Source organism: Melospiza melodia, chromosome 15 (genome assembly GCF_035770615.1).
Source record: "Melospiza melodia melodia isolate bMelMel2 chromosome 15, bMelMel2.pri, whole genome shotgun sequence".
Taxonomy (NCBI): domain Eukaryota; kingdom Metazoa; phylum Chordata; class Aves; order Passeriformes; family Passerellidae; genus Melospiza; species Melospiza melodia.
In genome coordinates this window covers 20,293,953-20,312,484 of record NC_086208.1, presented here as the reverse complement: position 1 = coordinate 20,312,484, position 18,532 = coordinate 20,293,953, and the positions used below count along the sequence as shown (strand labels likewise).

The 18,532-nt window shown below is 57.1% G+C and overlaps 2 protein-coding genes across 2 annotated transcripts in view; one reads left to right on the top strand and one right to left on the bottom strand.

The window, feature by feature from the left end:
• The first annotated feature begins 601 nt into the window (after positions 1 to 601).
• WDR76 (WD repeat domain 76) lies at positions 602 to 9,586 on the top strand. The gene is made up of 13 exons (XM_063170055.1): positions 602 to 676; positions 868 to 1,716; positions 2,138 to 2,230; positions 2,630 to 2,685; positions 3,128 to 3,248; positions 3,953 to 4,054; positions 4,141 to 4,184; positions 5,571 to 5,724; positions 6,412 to 6,564; positions 7,152 to 7,366; positions 7,754 to 7,909; positions 8,730 to 8,783; positions 9,198 to 9,586. The coding sequence occupies exons 1-13, from the start codon at positions 608 to 610 to the stop codon at positions 9,448 to 9,450; spliced, it is 2,319 nt and encodes a 772-aa protein (XP_063026125.1). The 5' UTR covers positions 602 to 607; the 3' UTR covers positions 9,451 to 9,586.
• A 320-nt stretch (positions 9,587 to 9,906) lies between these two features.
• Positions 9,907 to 18,532, bottom strand: part of FRMD5 (FERM domain containing 5) — a 50,568-nt gene continuing 41,942 nt past the window's right edge. Inside the window, exons 8-14 of the mRNA XM_063170056.1 lie at positions 18,194 to 18,282; positions 18,004 to 18,067; positions 17,363 to 17,454; positions 16,427 to 16,501; positions 15,550 to 15,618; positions 15,261 to 15,367; positions 9,907 to 12,703 (exon numbers count right to left, since the gene is read on the bottom strand). Of these exons, the coding sequence (XP_063026126.1) occupies positions 12,129 to 12,703; positions 15,261 to 15,367; positions 15,550 to 15,618; positions 16,427 to 16,501; positions 17,363 to 17,454; positions 18,004 to 18,067; positions 18,194 to 18,282 (1,071 nt within the window). The 3' untranslated portion in view covers positions 9,907 to 12,128. The remainder of the gene's footprint in view (positions 12,704 to 15,260; positions 15,368 to 15,549; positions 15,619 to 16,426; positions 16,502 to 17,362; positions 17,455 to 18,003; positions 18,068 to 18,193; positions 18,283 to 18,532) is intronic.

Below are 18,532 nucleotides of genomic sequence, written 5' to 3'. Positions count from 1 at the left end.
AAAGAACAGGTTGGGAAGGAGAAAGGTAATGAATGGTTTTAAGTTATCTATTTGATTCCCCACATCCTGGAACTGGGAGTGTCTAACCCTGCCCTGGGTGTGCGTTTTTTCAGTTACTGCTTTCTTTTTTAGCCAAGATCTTGTCGGTGCCGTGGCGCAGGGCGCGGGCCTGCCCTTGGCCGGGCACGGCGGTGTGGGTGTGAGGGCTGCTGTGCCCCGGGCAGGGCAGGGCAGGACGGGCCGCCCCTGCGTGCCTGGAGCCCAGCATTGCATCCGCTCTGCCTGGGCACCGAGTCCGCACGCCTGGGCTTGGGAGGGACCCTAAAGCTCATCCCTGCCACGGCAGGGACACCTTCCACTGTCCCAGGCTGCTCCCAGCCCCAGTGTGCAACCTGGCCTTGGGCACTGCCAGGGCTCCAGGGGCAGTCCCAGCTGCTCTGGGCACGCTGTGCCAGGGCCTGCCCGCCCTCATTCCACAGGGAGGAATTTCGCACTGCCCAGCGCTCCGTGCCCAGCGGGAGCCGGGCGGTGCCGGCGCTGAGGGCGCTGAGGGCGGGCCCGGCCGGCCCTGCGCGGGCGGGAAGCGCCGCTCCGCCCCGCGCGCGCCATGGCGCTGTCCCAGCCCGGGCCGCGGCAGCCCGAGGAGCCGGCAGCGCACCGCCGGCAGCAGCTGCAGGTCCGGGAACGCGGGAGGAGAGGCGCTGGCATGGGAGGGGACCGGGGGCTGCCGGGAGAGGGGACACGAGAGGAGCTGGACTGTGAGGGGAGAAAGCGGGGGAGGTGAGGAGCGGGGCGGGCCGGGTTCAGGGCCCGCCGGTGCCGGGGGTCCGCCCGCGGGTCCCCGCCGACTCCCGTTCGTCTCCGCAGGAGTCCTCCTCGCCGGGCCCCGTCGAGCCCTGTTCACCCCATCAGGAGTCGTCCTCTCCGGGCCCCGCCGAGCCGCGTTCGCCCCATCAGGAGTCGCCCCCGGCGGGCCCTTCCGAGCCCCGTTCGCCCCCGCAGGAGTCCCTCCCGGAGGGTCCCGCCGAGCCCCGTTCGCCTCCGCAGGTGTCGCCCCCTCAGGAGTCGCCCCCGGCAGGCCCGGCCGAGCCCCGTTCGCCTCCGCAGGAGTCCCTCCCGGAGGGTCCCGCCGAGCCCCGTTCGCCCCCGCAGGAGCCGCCCCCGGCGGGCCCTTCCGAGCCCCGTTCGCCCCCTCAGGAGTCGCTCCCGGCGGGCCCTTCCGAGCCCCGTTCGCCCCCTCAGGAGTCGCCCCCGGCGGGCCCTTCCGAGCCCCGTTCGCCCCCTCAGGAGTCGCTCCCGGCGGGCCCCGCCGAGCCCCGTTCGCCCCCTCAGGAGTCGCCCCCGGCGGGCCCCGCCGAGCCCCGTTCGCCCCCTCAGGAGTCTTCCCCTCAGGAGTCTTCCCCTCAGGAGTCTTCCCCTCAGGAGTCTTCCCCTCAGGAGTCGCCCCCGGCGGGTCCCGCCGAGCTGGGGCCGAGCGCGGCCGCGGGCCTGGGCCGGCAGCTGCGGGTGGTGCTGACGCCGCTGCCCGCGGCGGCCTGGCCCCAGAAGCGGCTGCGGAGGGCCCGCTCCCCGGCCCGCAAGAGGCTGTGCCGGGAGCCCGAGAGCGGCCCCGGAGCCGCCCCCGGCTCCCCGCCCGGGCCCAGCTCGGCTGCCCGCGGCCAGGACGGGCTGCGGGATGTGGACAGCGACGGCAGCGACGGGGGAGACGCGGCTCCGGTGAGTGACCGGCCCCCGGTTATTATATTTACAGAAATAAAGCTTTTAAGTGTTTTTCTTCTGTAAGTGGGTTTTATTCCCCCTTTTTAACCTCTGGCTAGCAGTGTCCCACTTCATTTTACCCTTTCACTGAAGTTTTAAATTCTTTATTGAGTCTCTTCATTATTGCTTTCATTATTAAAAGTTTTGTTACGGTTCACTTCACAGAGTTTATGCCAGAGTAAGTTTTGTAAAGCAAACTGGACCCGTATGGACAGTTTTGTTGTTGATACATGACCACCCCAATTTGTATGGTCTTACATTTGTTACTACATTTGTTAAAAATAATTTAATCGGTTCAGGGCTCACTTCTCTGAGCCCGGGACCACTCTTGCAGCCATGTAACTGTATGATGAAGAGTGACTGTCTTCTCGTTCTGTAGGATGGACACTCCCACCTATCAGCCTATGAAAGGAAAAGACTAAAGAACATCACAGAAAATGCTAAATTCTTTGCTGCTCTAAAGCTGCATGAGGTTTGTATTTGGTCTAAATAGCATCAAAATGCTCTTTCCAAGTGTCATAATTGCACTGTCATCCGTCCTGGTGTGAAACCCTTTCCTCACTGGGGTAGTTGTATATTAGGAAAGCCATGAAAATCACAGAATCCTGGAATGTTTGGAAAGGACCTTAAAGCCCTTCTCATTCCACCTCCAGCTGCGGGCAGGGACACCTTCCATAGACTAGGGTGCTCCAAGCCCCATCCTGGCCTGGAACACTTACAGGGATGGGGCAACCACAGTTCCTTTCTTCTTATTATAAGTAATGGCAGTAAGTTTATCACTGCCGTGAGATAATTTATACTGGTTTATATTTTATACTGGTTAATGCTTTATGCTCATTATATATAATTAGTCTCTTTTTTTCTCTTTAAGTCAGCTGCAAGGCTTAACCAACTTACCACTAAAAGGCAATCTCGGGTCACTAAAAGGTACAGTACCAGTAGATGAGATTTATATCCTTGATTCTTCATTGTGGGAGGAAAAAAATATTGGGAAAAGGTGAGGGGGAAAAAAAGAGAGGGCGTGGACAAGGTGCCAGGGAGAGGGTAACCAGTAAATGTGGAGGAGAAGACATTGGCCATGCCAGAACAGTGCCAGGTGGAGCAGAAAATGAGCTGAAGCCCAAATAAGCAGTCAGCTGTGTGATGGGAGAAGGTGGGAATGGCTGGGTGGGTAAGGAATGAGGAGAGCTGGGAAGGGATGCATCCCGGGGAAGCAGGGGCGGCACCTGCTGTGCAGTGCAGAGTGCTCGTGGTTTGTCTCAGTGTCATGGATGGAAGAGCAGGGCCAGGAGGGGCTGGTGTCCGCCAGCTGTGCCCGTGGGTCTGTCCCTAGCTCTGCTCTGTGCCTGAGATGCTGTGGTTGTTGCAGGGCCAAGCCTAAGAAGGCGGAGGATGAGCCGGCGCGGCGGCGATCCATGCGCCTGCTCAGGGAGCCGCCGCTGGACGTTCCCTTGCTGGACACGTTTGCCCGGCCAGAGGCAGAGGAATATGTGAGATGGGGAGGGGCTGCAGGAGGGGTGGGTGCACAGCAGCTTTCTGAAGCCGCCGCTGGTGACACTGATGGGTGGCACTGGGCACTGCACTGAGGTGTTTGGGAGCTGTGACACAGGGACGGGATGGAAGGCTCAGTTCTGTCACCCTGAGCAGGTGCCGTGGTCTCACCATGAGCCAGGCAGTGCTCTGTGGCCCAGGCTGATGGCATGGTGCAGTTGGGATCCGCAGAAGGGTCCTGATGTAGAATGTTCCACATCAACAGCCCATGGAGCTGAGCAGCCTTAAATCCAAAGGTTTATTACTCTAGTTTTTATTTCGCTGTAACTTCTGAACTGGTTTTATTTTCCTGGGTAATATTTACCATCTCTTTGGAGCAGTGATGGAGCAACAAGTAAAAGGCATGCTGTTCTGAGAAATGGGAATTTAAATCTTCCATGGAGCTGTAGAATAGATTTGAATCTGTAGTAAAGGTCTTGCTGCAGTATCAGGAGAGGAAGAAATCCAGGGAGGCAGTTGTTCTGTGCTGCCAGTGAAATTCTCTTTATTTTTTAATAAGGTTATGATCTCACCTTCTGTTTTTACTGTTTATTTCCTGTCCTAGTGTAGGTGTGTTCTCAGAATGTCTGGTGGGGAAAGTACCAATTCACCTTGTTTGTGGTTTAGTTGGTTTGAGTTACAAAAATTGCCAATGTCCTCCCAGCCTCAGGTTCCAGGCGGACCTTTGCCCATGGTTCCAGAGTACCAGACAGAGAGCAGTAAATGGACAGAGGCCTTACTGAGCACGTGGATGAGGATAAGTGAGGTATTACTGGTTTTATTTATTATTTTTGAATAATGTAATTTCACTTGGGCTCTGATTTTGATTAGATATCTCCTTTCTGTGTGTAGATGAAAGCAGAAGATGCTGAGCGGGACACGCCTGACATAAAGAGGTAATGTGAAAACAGCCGCCAAAACTGGGGATTGTCTGGCCCCCCTTCCTTCCTTCCTTCCTTCCTTCCTTCCTTCCTTCCTTCCTTCCTTCCTTCCTTCCTTCCTTCCTTCCTTCCTTCCTTCCTTCCTTCCTTCCTTCCTTCCTTCCTTCCTTCCTTCCTTCCTTCCTTCCTTCCTTCCTTCCTTCCTTCCTTCCTTCCTTCCTTCCTTCCTTCCTTCCGACACTTCCTTCCGACACTTCCTTCCGACACTTCCTTCCGACACTTCCTTCCGACACTTCCTTCCGACACTTCCTTCCGACACTTCCTTCCGACACTTCCTTCCGACACTTCCTTCCTTCCGACACTTCCTTCCTTCCGACACTTCCTTCCGACACTTCCTTCCGACACTTCCTTCCGACACTTCCTTCCGACACTTCCTTCCGACACTTCCTTCCTTCCGACACTTCCTTCCTTCCGACACTTCCTTCCTTCCGACACTTCCTTCCGACACTTCCTTCCGACACTTCCTTCCGACACTTCCTTCCGACACTTCCTTCCTTCCGACACTTCCTTCCGACACTTCCTTCCTTCCGACACTTCCTTCCTTCCTTCCTTCCTTCCTTCCTTCCTTCCTTCCTTCCTTCCTTCCTTCCTTCCTTCCTTCCTTCCTTCCTTCCTTCCTTCCTTCCTTCCTTCCTTCCGACACTTCCTTCCGACACTTCCTTCCGACACTTCCTTCCGACACTTCCTTCCTTCCTTCCGACACTTCCTTCCTTCCGACACTTCCTTCCGACACTTCCTTCCTTCCGACACTTCCTTCCTTCCGACACTTCCTTCCTTCCGACACTTCCTTCCTTCCGACACTTCCTTCCTTCCTTCCTTCCTTCCTTCCTTCCTTCCTTCCTTCCTTCCTTCCTTCCTTCCTTCCTTCCTTCCTTCCTTCCTTCCTTCCTTCCTTCCTTCCTTCCTTCCTTCCTTCCTTCCTTCCTTCCTTCCTTCCGACACTTCCTTCCTTCCGACACTTCCTTCCTTCCGACACTTCCTTCCTTCCGACACTTCCTTCCTTCCGACACTTCCTTCCTTCCGACACTTCCTTCCTTCCTTCCGACACTTCCTTCCTTCCTTCCTTCCTTCCTTCCTTCCTTCCTTCCTTCCTTCCTTCCTTCCTTCCTTCCTTCCTTCCTTCCTTCCTTCCGACACTTCCTTCCGACACTTCCTTCCGACACTTCCTTCCGACACTTCCTTCCGACACTTCCTTCCGACACTTCCTTCCTTCCTTCCGACACTTCCTTCCTTCCTTCCGACACTTCCTTCCGACACTTCCTTCCGACACTTCCTTCCTTCCGACACTTCCTTCCTTCCCTAATGAATGTTTTGGTGATGGTTGTCATTTTGGTTTTCCAGGTACCAGGAGAGCCTGAGCAGCATGGTGCTGAGAGAGGAGAACATCAGGAAGGTGGTGAAGTCCCGGGTGTGTTCCATGGCCATCCACCCTTCCGAGAGCACCATCCTTGTGGCAGCTGGAGACAAGTTGGGGCACGTTGGCCTCTGGAATGTGGTGAGTGCTTCATGTGCTCCTCACCTGAACAGGTGTGTGGTTCAGGACAGCTGCAGGTGGGGCACAGCCTGGGGTGGCATATTGTCAGGCTCTTGAGAGTGTTCTAGGTTTTTTCCATTCTTAGGGATAATCCTCGGTGGTTGTCAAGAGTGATTGTCAGAGTTGCCAGAGCGGCTTTCCCTTTTGCTCTCCCTTGGATTTTTCTGAAGTTTGAAAGCAGAATCATCTTTGTGGGTTGAACCAGAACTTGGTCCAAAATGACCTGTTCAGTTTCTTTTAAGATAACAAAATGATGCAAAAGTTAGAAGAGAAGACACAGGAGATCCTGTGTTCATGCAGTTTGGGTTGCTAATTCAGCCTGAGCTCTCAGTAGCCCAGTGTGTCCACATTGTGATGTGGTAGCAGAAACCAGCTGTGCGGGTGTGCCAGGTGCTGCTGTCCAGGCCCAGGGCTGGTGGTGGCTACAGTGGCACTAATTTCAGCAGGAAGTTGTAGCTTTCCATAATTAGGGACCAGAAGCAGTCTCACTGTTCATATCGCCTGTGCTGTTGTCTCCTCTCACCCAGCACCCTCTGCCTCCTCCAAAAAGCATTCAAACGCCAGAGATTTGGCTCTAAGAGTTGTAGTCATTAACAGAGATAACTGCAGTGATCAGCACCCGTGTCTGTGGGATCTGTCGTTTTGCAGAGCTGCGGGACGGAGGAAGGAGCCCACACCTTCATCCCTCACAACTTCCATGTCAGCTGCATGCACTTCTCCCCCTGCAACCCTGCTCACCTGCTGTCCCTCAGCAATGACACGCTGCGCTGTGGCGATGTCACCAGGGCTGTCTTTGATGAGGTGAGGCACTGCTGGGAAGGTTGGGTCTGCTTGTACCAACTCATTCTTTGGCTGTTTTATTAACGGGAAAGTTCAGGTTCTAGTTCCACAAGGACATATGGATCAACATTTAATTAACATCACATAAATAGGGAGATGTTTCCTCCTCACCAAAACCCAGAGACAGCCTGCGTTCTCCCACTTTCCAAGTTTACATTTCTGCACATGATTAAAAGCTTCTGGAGCACTGGAGAAGGGAAAGATATCCTTAATCCTTGCTCAGTGTGTGCTCAAGGCCAGCAACTCTTTGATTGCTGGAACACAGAGGTAATAGTGCCTTGTAGGAGCTCTGACAGGGAATTTGGAGTGTGCTGTCGCTGGTCTGGTTTGAATGGTTAATTATCTCCTAATTATTTCCCCTGTGGAAAGCATCCTTGTTTCACAGAAGGGTTACCTGCACAGCTGGATGAAGCTGTCACATGGGCTGCCTGGTTTTTAGTGAGTTAAAGAGGGAAAGGATGGAACCCACAGCCCAGGGAGTGTTTGGGTGTTGGAACAACTGCCTGTTCCCTTTAGTTCTGGTGACATTTAACCTTCCCTGGGCTCAGATCTGCAGGAGTGAGGAAGACTTCTCCTGCTTTGACTTCCTGGAAGAGAACGCCTGCACTGCCATAGTGAGTTGCTGGGACGGGCCCGTGGCTGTGGTGGACAGACGGACGCCGGGCGTGTCCCCAGAGCTCTCTGTGGACATTGGCTTCAGGAAGACACGGACAGTCCACGTGCACCCTGTGAACAAACAGTATTTCCTGGCTGCTGGCTCCCTGTACGTACCCAGCCTGAACAGGCTGGATTTTCAGTGCTCTCTGTGCTGGGGACAGCTGGGGCTGAGGAGTTGCTCAGCCTCCATTTACAGTCAGAGCTGTCTTGGTCCTTTTAGAAAACAAATTTTCAGTCATTTGCAGGATTTAAGGTGGGATTTGGATTGATTTCCCAGATCAAATAGGAATCAGATGGGCCCTGGTGGGTTTTGGCACAGAGGGGCTGTGGAGGGCTGGTTGGGGAGGGTGGTTTTGGTGCTCCCAAAATCCCTCAGAGCCACCATTTGAGTGGATATTGAAGCTCTGAACCCACTCCCACACAGCCTGCCCTGCTCTGGAGCTTTTTTGGTGAATGAAGGATAATTACTGAAGTGTTTGTGGTACCTTTGCAGGGATGTTTGTGTTTTTGATGTTCGGTACCTTCGGAACACCAAGGAGAACAAGCCCCTGAGCTCTCTGACAGGACACACCAAAAGTGTGGCCTCGGCCTATTTCTCACCTGTCACTGGCAGCAGGGTGGTGACAGTGTGTGCTGATGACCGACTGAGGTAAGGCTGTGGAAGGAAGAATCCTCATGGAAAATACCAACTGTTTGGGTGATTTATTGTCATTATTATTATTACTATTATTACTTCTCCACATGACCCATCACTGAGCAGCTTCTGTCTTTATCACTTTAAAAAAATGATAATGATTTACTTGCATTAACATTTTTAATGTAGTTTTTAATGAATTTTTGCTTTGGTTGTTTTTTTTCCTAATTCTCGTTTTCCCTCAGGATATTTAAAAGTAAAAACATACAGGTACTTGTTATCTTTAAAAAACAAACAAAATGAAAGCCCACAAAAACAGCCAGCCAAAACCTGGCTGGTGAACACAAACACAAAATGCTCAGAAATGAAATTTCTTTGTAGCTGGTACTTGAAATAATGATGATATCAGCTCTTCTGTAAATAGCCTACCATTTCATCATTTAAGCTGCTGCGAGTTGCTTGTGTTAGAGGTTCTTTTTCTTCTGGTTACTTTGTGGCTGTAATTTAGATGATTACCTGATTTAGTGTGGGCTGGGCAGTTTTTGCCCCGGGGCGTGAGACCCGCAGGTTCATGAGGTGGAGGAGCAGGTGGGATGCTGGGCTGGCCTTTGGGCTCTGCAGCCCCTCCGGCAGAGCTGCCAGCCAGGTGGGCTGCAAATCCAGTTCTGAGCACATGCAGTGGTTCCAGCTGGGATGGCTCCAGCTGGGGTGCTGGTGCCCCTGGCCAGGCTGGCTGGCTGTGCACACTCCTGGGCCCCAGGAGCTGGAGCTCTGTGAGGGAAGGACTGCCTTTCTAGCACAGGTTCTTGGTGTTAATGTGCTCTTCTGTGCCCAGGATCTACGACACCACGTCCTTGTCATCCACTGTCACACTGCTCAGCTCCATCAGGTAAGGACAGCACACCTGGGCCAGGGCAGCGCCGTGGCTGCTCCTGTGGGCCCGGAGGGACTGGACACAGGGAGTGGCTCCCGCTGCCACAGGGCAGGGATGGGTGGGATCTGGGGAAGGAATTGACCCCTGGCATTTCCCAGGCCAGGCTGAACAGGGCTTGGAGCACCCTGGGATAGAGGAAGGGGTACCTGCCCATGGCAGGGGTGGCACTGGGTCATCTCTATGGTCTCTGCCAGCCCAAATCATTCTGGTATTGCCCCATCCTGCCCATCCCAGGACAGGGATCTGCTGCAGGGATCTGAGCACAGCAGTGTGAGCGCTGAAGGTTTAGAAGGCAAGGGAGCAGATGGGACATAAATGATGATTTTAAATGCTGGATTCACAAGGAGTAACGCTCCTCTTGCCCTGCAGGCACAACAACAACACAGGCCGCTGGCTGACCCGCTTCAGGGCCATCTGGGACCCCAAGCAGGAGCACTGCTTCGTGGTGGGCAGCATGGCACAGCCCAGGCAGATCGAGGTGTTCCAGGACACCGGGAAGTTGCTGCACTCCTTCTACAACGTGGACTGCCTCGGCTCCGTGTGCTCCATCAACGTCGTGCACCCCAGCCAGAGCATCCTGGTGGGAGGCAACTCCAGTGGCCGCCTCCACGTGTTCAAATAGAAGTGCCTTAGGTCTTTATTTTTTGCCTCCCTGCACTGACTTTGTTCATTCTGTATTAAGCAGTTCCAAAGCTGACTGTTGTTTCTCAGGACAGAAATGTACTTTGAAAGTCTTAAAATAAATAGTTTAAACTGCCTTTGGCACCCATGTCTTCCATGGAAATAAAAGTGGCCCTTGAGCCCCCAGCTCCCTCAGCCACTCCTGGGGTTCCAGCCCCTTCCCTGGACATTCTGCAGCCCCTCAGTGCCTTCCTTGTGGTGTGGGGTCCAAAACTCCCGGGTGAATTTGTGAAATTGTGCTCCTGGAGTGCAGAGACGTGCGAGGGACTCACCTGCAGCTCTGGAACTCTCACTTCAGTGAGAAGCTGCTAAAAGACCAAATTTCTCACACTTTGAGCCGTTTTCATAAGAAAAATCAGAATCGCTGAACAAAGCTCATCCCAACTCTGCTTTTCATGATATTTAAATATTTATTTAAATTTAAAAATACTTTTCATGGCACCAATGATTTTATGCTAACTAAGGTATTGGATATGTAGAAAAAGGTACATTTTGAAGGAAAAAAGAATGTAACTTACAGTATTTGGCACATGAAAGGTTAATCTCTAGGTTTTCTTTATGAAAACTAAGAAATTCACATTTTCAGGTATTTTACTGTCTACTGCTGAAAGATGCAGTATGCTAGGACGAGATTCATGGGTTTCTGCTCTCAGAACCTATGGAAACAACATTTTGATAGAAAGACGGGCAGAACTAACAGGGCCTGAAACACACGACAGGATCTGGGACCGACGGGAGAAACGTACAACGGAAAATCACCAGTTCTCGTGGTTCTGCAGTAAAACGCTGGGGGACAACAGCAGAGGTGACCTGGGGCTGGCACAGAGCGTCACCCGAGGAAAGCCAAGGTGGAGGGGCCCAGCTGGGGCTCGGAGGACGTGTCCGAAAAGGATGGAGCTGTGCTGTCACACGTCACACAGAACATTGCAGTGAGGAGAGGAGGAGGAGGAGGAAGGACGACACTGCAGCGTTAACCCGGGGTAAAAAATGTCAGCGTCGGGACGAGCACAACTGCATAGAAACATCAGCGCTATGGGCTGAGGTAGGAACACTACACTAAGAGTTAATTCTGCTATGTTGCATAAAACAGGATTATCATGTAAAAAAACTGCTCCTCCGCCTCCTGGAGCCTTCCCCGGGGCTCCTGGAACTTCCCCGGGGCTCCTGGAACTTCCCCGGGCTCCTGCCGTGCTCCGGAGCCGGGGCTGGACCCCACCCTCCTCGGCCTCGTGCTGTGAGCGGGCTGTGACCCGGGCAGGGGGACTGTGCCCCCCACGGGACCTCTCCCCTTATTGCAGTGACAAGGAGCGGCCCAAGGTCACCGTCCCGCCCAGCGGTGGGTGCTGGATGCTCAAAGACAACACGGACATCAGGCTTTGTAAAACTGCAGTTATGGCCCCAGCTTACGGAAAAATCTCTCCCTGAGATGAAATTAAACTTGCTCAGCTGTTTCTACCCTTCTTTTTTTTTTTTTTTTTTCTTTTTTTTTTTTTTTTTTGCTGATGTGTCCAACTTGTCACCCCAACCTAACCAGAACTGGCTGTTATTGCTCCCTGTGGATGGGCTGCTGCTCCAGTCCGGGGGTCCTCACGATGAGTTGGGTTTATTGACTTGCAATCAACGATGGTCGGGGCTAAAGGTGTCCGTTGGCTTCTTCAGTGTCACCTGCGCTTCTGAACTCGTGTCCTCTTGGGAAGAGTCCCAAAAGCAGAGCTCCTCCTGTGTCCCAAACCCAGCAGGGCTCGGCCGGCCTTGGGCTCCCGGCGTTTGCTCTTAAACCATTGCTCACAGGGAACCGCTCGGTACCGGCACCCACGGTCACCCCGTCCGTAAAGTAAAAAAAGACTGGATTAGATCTGATAACAAAATAGCATTTCCTTGTTAAAATAGACCTTGAAATGTCTCTCTTTTTTTTTTTTTTTTTTTTTTTGGTTTTTTTTTTTTTGTTCTTTTTGCTTGGTTTTTTTACAAAACAGGTACAACTGGCGGAGGGTAAAGGTCATCCCAATAAATCTGACACAGTCACTTCAGCTCCACGCCAGGTTTGCGTCCCCTGGCTTCCATGCTCCCCTGCCCTCGGGAGCACCGATGCTTCAAGGCTTAAAAGAGTGGCGAAGGGCCGAGTCCGCAGCAGGGCGAGGGCTCCGGATGGCTGCGCTGCGCTGCGCTGCGGGGAGAGGGCACGGGGCGCCCCGAGAGCTCGGGCACCTCCTGGGAGGCTCCGGTGGGCAGGGAGGGCTCTGCCAAGCGCTTCGTGGAGGGCGGGGGCGGCGGGCACAGTGCGGATTGAATACCGAAACAGTACACGAGTGTTAAATGAAACCTCAGTAGCACCATTGCTAAAGCTCCTGCGGAACGGCCCCGCCAGCCCCGGCCGGGCTGGCAGAGCAAAGAATTCCCCTCTGCTCGGTGCTTCCCCAGTCGTGAGCGTGGGGTCGGGACGGGAGGTGCCGTGCGGGCTCCGGGGCTGGGAGCACGGGGAGGAGGGGGCTCCGGGGGCTGCGCCCACCCTCCTCTTCCTCCCGGAAAGCCGCCTCCTCGGCCGGCCGGGCCCGGGTCGGGAGGGGAGGGTTAGTGAGTGCCGGCGGCAGGTCCAGGCCCCCGCGGCGGCTCCTGCCTTCAGGTGTCAATGAGCAGGTTTACCACGGCGCGGAGCTTGCAGGCAAACCATCGCCTGAGGGGACAAAAGTATTGGTAATGGAACTGCTCGAACTCTGGGGTCTGGCGGATATCACGGAAAAAGGCAGTGTCAAGGTCGGACTCGGTAAGGACGATCAGGAGGAGGAGCAAAACAAAGAGGAGTCCAACTGTCACAAGGAGCAAACGGAGGACACTTAAAAGAAACTTATTCACCTGTTGGGCCTGTGCGGGCCCCAGGCCGGCGGCGCCCGGGCACAGCGCCCGCAGCTCGCCCTCCGCCTCTGCCGCCGGCGTGCCCGCCTCCGACTCCTTCTCCTCCTCGATGCTGCACGGGGCGCCGTTGGCCTGGCGCGACAGCAGCATCAGCTCCAGGCTGTGCTCGGCCACGGGCGTGGGCAGCACGCTGTCGGCGGGGCTGTAGCTCTCGTCCGCGATCACGGCCACCCGCTCGCTGCTCTCGGCGCGGCCGCTGCGCCCCGGGCCCGCGAAGGCGTCGCCGTGGGAAGCCGAGCGCACCGGGGTCGAGTGGGCGCTGTCACGGAGGGACTCCAGGCCTGGGGAGACAGGGAGGGCGAGGGACGCTCAGCGGGGCGCAGGGGTTCCTCTCCACGGCCGGGAGCTGCCCTCGCTGCCCCACAGCGGTGTGCCCACGGGACAGAGCGCAGCGGCTGCCCTGGCTTGCTGCTGCTCTGTGGTTATTGTTGGCCCTTCGGGACCTGCGGCCCCTTCAACGCGACCTGTGACTGCGGTGGTGACGCCTCGACACCCGCCTCGTTTGTCACTGGCACCACCAGCCCCTGGCTGCCAGCCGGGACCGCAGCAGGGTCCAGGCTGTTCCACAGGCAATCACATGCACATGTGGGCTGTAGCTGCCCTGAGGTGACAGTGACAGTGACAGTCCCCCTGCAGCTGCCCACAGTGCTTGGGGCCCCTCTGCCGCTGGCACTGCCAGCCGTGGCACTGTGGCACCTGCCCGGGACAGGCGACACAGACAGGAACGGGCTGGGGGCTCAGCCATGGTGGGATGGGGCAGGGAAGGGTGGCAGTGATGAGAGCCCCGGGTGAGAGCTGCATGAACAGAGGTCGTGCTGGGCTGCTGGGAGTGGGTGTCCCCCAGCACACAGGGGAGGTGTCCCCATCACAAGCAGGAGCCCCTGCAGCACACAGAGGCTGCTCTGAGCTCACCACAAACCAAAACCCAAATGTTTTACATGGCTCACACCCGAGCAGGAGCCGTGGCAGGAGCTCCGTGCCAGCCCCTGTGCCTGCTTCCAGCCCTGTACCAGGCTGAGCTTTGGTCCTTTGTGCCAAGGAACTCCTGCCCCTACCAACATCTCCTCCAAATGCCCAAATTGTGAGAAACCACACACATAAGGGACTTGTTTCAGGTGGTTCTGGCAGGAAGGAACTCTGCCATTGCAGGGGCCCCAGCTCCAGGGAGGGTGTCTGAAGGTCATGGTGGGGACCAGCTGGTCCCAGGGCCACCCTGCAGGCGGCTGGAGAGGGACAGGGCTGGAGCTGTCACTGGGAAGAGCACGGTGCACTAAAGCACCTCGACATGCTGTCACCACGGCCTGGCTGCCGGAGGGTGAGGGGGAACACCCGGAGCTCATCCGGCCGCATTCCCGGGGATTTGCAGCCTCTCCTTCGTGAGCGCTGCCCGGGTGAGTGCCACAGACACGCTGTGCTCCCGGGCAGTGAGGGGAGAACATGCTCTCACCCTGCCAGCTCTGCGCCCTCCCCTCTCATGGGAACGCTCCCCATGGCACCCACTGTGTCCCCGACACGGGGGACAGCCCCTGAGGGGGAGCCACTGCCCATCAGCACGGTGACAGCAGGGCTGGCCCCCAGACCCAAACCCTCCTGCCATCTGCTCCCATGGGACTGGCAGCAGAAGCTGGAAAATCCTGGAAATCCGAGTCCAGCCCCACCACCAGAGCTGCTCTGTGGTAACAATAACAACAAACCGGAGTCCAGGAGACCCCAGCCCACTCCCTGCCACGCATACCCTGCACCCCACGTTCCTGCACCCACCAGCTCCCCAGCTGACCACGGCACCGCAGACCATGGAACCCCGTGGAGCCCCAGGAGCCCCCGAGCCCGCGGCGCGGCGTTACCTGGCTCAGGTGGGTGCCCAGGGCCGCAGGGATCGCCGTGCCCGGGGGCAGCGGGCAGCAGGGGCAGGATGCCCAGGGCCCGGGACAGCAGCCGCGGCCCCAGCGCCAGCACCCGCACGCGCACGGCGCGGCAGCAGTGGTTGATGAGCCACAGGTGCACGCTGACCCGCGTCCTGATCCTCACCAGGCACTTCACCATGGTGGCACAGGGACACCGGGACCGTGGGGACGGCTCTGGGAGCGGCACTGCGCCGGCCCTGCCTGGGCTCCGCACTATTTTGGGCACCCGCATTCCCACGGGACCCAGCTGAGGTGAGAGTGAGGAGAAGCAAAGGGGTGGAACCAGCCCGGGGTGATTTATGGTGGGAGGTGATTGAATGCACTGGCTGCTTCCCAGCGGCATCTGGGGCACAGGCTGTCACATGGAGCTGGGTGGCAGAGGTGACCCCGTCTGCTTCCATCCCCAGAACTGGCACGGCCACAACCCAGGGATCCCTTGTTGGAATGAAATCCTGCCCACGGGGCAGACAGTCCCTGTCCCTGGCTGCGTTCCGGGACCAGGACCAGGATCGGGGTGGCTGTGCTGGGGCAGGGAATGCCCCATCCAGGGGCAGGGAACAGCCAAGTCACTGGGAGCTGGAGACTGCTGTCACCAGCAGGTAACACAGCCACAGCTTTTGCCAGACCTTCCTCCCAGTGCATCCTCCTCTGACGCGGCCCCAGCACGGGCAGGAGCAGCCTCCCTGCTCCAGCCTGGCGGAACACCGGCTTTGCTGACAGCAAGCTGCCAGGGCTGCAGCCTCAGCTGGACATTGTGCACTTGTGTGTGTGTGCACGTGTGTGTATCTTCGTGCACATTGTGTGTACATGCATCTGTGTACCTGTGTTTCTGTGCACACTGTGTCCCTGTGCCCCTGTCCGTGTGTCCCTGTGTGTGCCCCTGTCCGTGTGCCCCCGTGCCCAGCATGCCGGGCAGGGCTGCCCCGTGTCCTACCTTCCATGATGGAGATGTGGACGGCTCTCCGCCGGGTGCGGGGCACGCTGCTCAGCCTGGGGCCGTGCGTGATGGAGGGGCAGCTCCTGCTGGGCACCAGCCCGGCCCTGGGGACGGCAGGGGACAGGGTGAGGGCCAGGACAGAGCCAGCGCTGCGGGCACGCGGCAGTGCCCTGGCCACACTGCCAGCCTGGGCACACGGCAGTGCCCTGGCCACGCTGCCAGCGCTGCGGGCACGCGGCAGTGCCCTGGCCACGCTCCCACCCCGGAGCTGCTGCCAGGCTCTCACCGGTGGATCTCGGGGGGCTCCCTCTTGATCTTGGCGCTGGACTCCATCACCTCCTTGGCGACGCGGCCGCTGCAGGTGGGTGAAGAGCAGCGGAGTGAGGAGAGGAGCACAGCACCCCGTGCACGGCCCGGGCCCCTCCCCACTCAGCCCCAGGGAAAGCAGAAATGTTTTCTCAGGGGAACGGGAGCGATGGGGAAGGCTGGGCTGGCACCTCTGCCTCCATATTTTGCTGTTTCCTCTGGCATGGCGCGCTGGACACCAGGGGTCACCTCCCCTCAGCTGGGATGGACACAACACGGGCAGCCAGGTCCTGCCGTGCCAGCGAGGAGGGTGCCAGCCCTGTGCACCTCGGTGAGGGGACACACTGGGGTGTCCCATCCTGCGGACAGGATGCACCCAGTCCAAGCTCTCACTCCAGCAGCTCAGCACAGGAATTTAGGGATAGTGGTGATTTGTTTCACACCTCGTTGTTCTCAACCCTCCCATCCTCCACTCCTGTCCCTCCAAACCCTCTCCTGTGACCTGGGCTCAGGGGTGGCCTCTGTCACACAGAGACAGTGGCAGAGGCGGCCTGGTGGGGTCAGTGCTGCAATGGGGGGGTCTCTGGAAGACCCTGAGATGTCCCTGGGGCACTGCAGCCCCAAGCTGCTCCTGTAGGAGCACACAGCAGCACACCCAGCATCTGCTCCTGCCAGGATTTACCTGCACCAGAAATTCCCTGCACCAGGATTTACCTGTGCCGGGATTTACCTGCACCAGAAATTCCCTGTGCCAGGATTCACCTGCGCCAGGATTCACCTTGTGCTGGGATTTCCCTGTGCCAGGATTTACCTCGCAAGGATTTACCTCACCAGGATTTCCCTGTGCCAGGATTTACCTGTAGCGGAAGCGGCTCCCCTTGAAGAACAGGTTGCTGCTGGACACCGTCCTCACCTGGCTCGACTTCTCCAACCTGCAACAGCCCAGGAGCGCTGTGAGAGTCCTGCTGAGCTCTGGGAGCATTGAACACCCACAGCAGGGACTGGCACTGTCTGGGGCCAGCAGTGACACCCACAGCAGGGACTGGCACTCTCCAGGATCTGAAAGCCCCCCATGGCCCGGGACTTGCAGGGTGACAGACTCGGCCCCACCTGGGCAGGTGGGCACTCACCAGGGTGGGTGAGCCTGCCCACAGGGACCATCCCATCTCCCCATCCCACAGGAGCTGCTCCCTCTCCCCAACAGTGCCCAGCAGCCCCTCAGGCCAGCCCAGGGTGCAGGAGCCAGCAGCGATCCACTGCCACGATTAATCACAGAGAGATTTGTAAAGCAATATTGCAATTTCATTTCATGTTCATGTAATGAGGAGTGAAACCTGCTGATTGCAGCTGCTGATTGCAGAATTCCCAGTGGGAATGCATCGCATGCTCTGTCTCGCAGCTTGCTGATTAAAATAAAACTCATTACCAGGCACAAAGTGGCCTGGGTTAAGGATGGCATCAACAGGATGCTGCTGCTTGGCATTCCCAGCTTCGTCCCAGATAATTAGTTATAATTTCCTGATGGGAGTTTGCTGGGGAGGGATGAGCACAGAGGGGCTGGGAAAGGAGGGCAGAGAGCCCATCCAGGGCACCGGGGCTTTTGGTGGCTCTGCCAGGGCCACTGGGACAGGGTGCCACACGGCCAGTGAGTGACCACTGGGCCAAGGGGCAGTGAGTGACCATTGGGACGAGGTGCCACACGACCTGTGACCAGCCCTGGTGCCTGGATGGAGCCCACAGTGGGCACCAACCCACGGGGCTGCAGCACACCCCACAAAGCAAGCAGCACGTACTTGTAGAAAGCCTGGTTCTCGATCCCACACTTCCAGAGGTGTTTGCAGGCTTCTGGTGTCGGGGCAAAATAGGTGAGAACAATTTTCTTCTCCTAAAGGGGACAGACAGGGAGTCAGGGGGAGAGCAGGGAGTGGTGCTCATCCCACAGACAAAGAGTGGAGCAGACAGAGCTGGAGAGTGGCACTGGCACGGACAGATCCTGCTCGGGAGCCACTTGGGGTGCAGGGATCAGCCTGGTGCGGCGCCTGGCGTGAGGGATGGGCAGATGTGCCCGCTCTGCTCCCAGCCTTTGGGAACAGCCAGAAACACGGGGGAGGTTAAAAATTCCTGCTCCTGTGGAGCCAGCCCCAGCCAGAGGAGCTCTGGCTGAATGAGGGATGGTGGCAACGAAGGAGCACCTCGGGAATAACCCGAGGGAGGGCACGGCCAGGAGCTGAGGGGCCCTGTGTGGCCTGGCCAGGGGGCTGTGGGCTCCAGTGCCCACACTGGGGCAGCAGCAGGAGCAGGAGCTGACCCCAGCAGGGGCACAGGGCTGCAGCTGCTGTCCCCACGTCCCTGCCCTGCAGGGCCAGGGGGTGCTGCTGTCCCATTCTGGGGAGCCCACCGTGCCCAGGGTGTCCTGGGGAGGGGCAGCACTCACCTCCTTCTGGCTTACGTACAGATAGAAAGTCTTCCCCTCGAATTTCATCTTGGTCACCTCGTTCCTGGAGGGACAAGGACAGGCAGGTGGGAGCTGTGCCAGCCCAGCCCGGAGCCCACCAGCACCCCCAGGGCCTGAGGAAGTGAACTCACACTGGGAGCGAGCTCACCACCTGGGGAAATGAACTCACCACTTGATGAAGTGCACCCTCTTGTTGCCCTGCAGCACGACGAAGCCGAAGGGGGTGAAGGCCAGGAAGGCGGCGTTGCCGGACACGTCCTGCAAGGCAACAGCCAGGGCTCGAGCAGCTGCTGGCCACCAGCACAGCTGGCACGCCACCGTCCCCTCTGCCCCACAGCCGGGCACTGCACTGCCCTGGGCGCCACCGCTATCTGTGATTGTCTGCGTTAAATGTCATATTGGCATTTATAGAATCCCTGCTATTAATATAGTATCATGTTATAATTGGTGCAATTGGTGTGTATTTTTATATATATTATATAACATAATTATTATTTATTTATAGATA

What these genes read in the sequence shown, in the direction of transcription:
- WDR76 (XM_063170055.1), top strand. Translation starts at nt 608, where the DNA reads ATGGCGCTGTCCCAGCCCGGGCCGCGGCAGCCCGAGGAGCCGGCAGCG. An exon ending in GACACGCCTGACATAAAGAG is followed by an intron (nt 4,185 to 5,570) that starts GTAATGTGAAAA and finishes TTGGTTTTCCAG; the next exon opens with GTACCAGGAGAGCCTGAGCA. An exon ending in ACGTTGGCCTCTGGAATGTG is followed by an intron (nt 5,725 to 6,411) that starts GTGAGTGCTTCA and finishes GTCGTTTTGCAG; the next exon opens with AGCTGCGGGACGGAGGAAGG.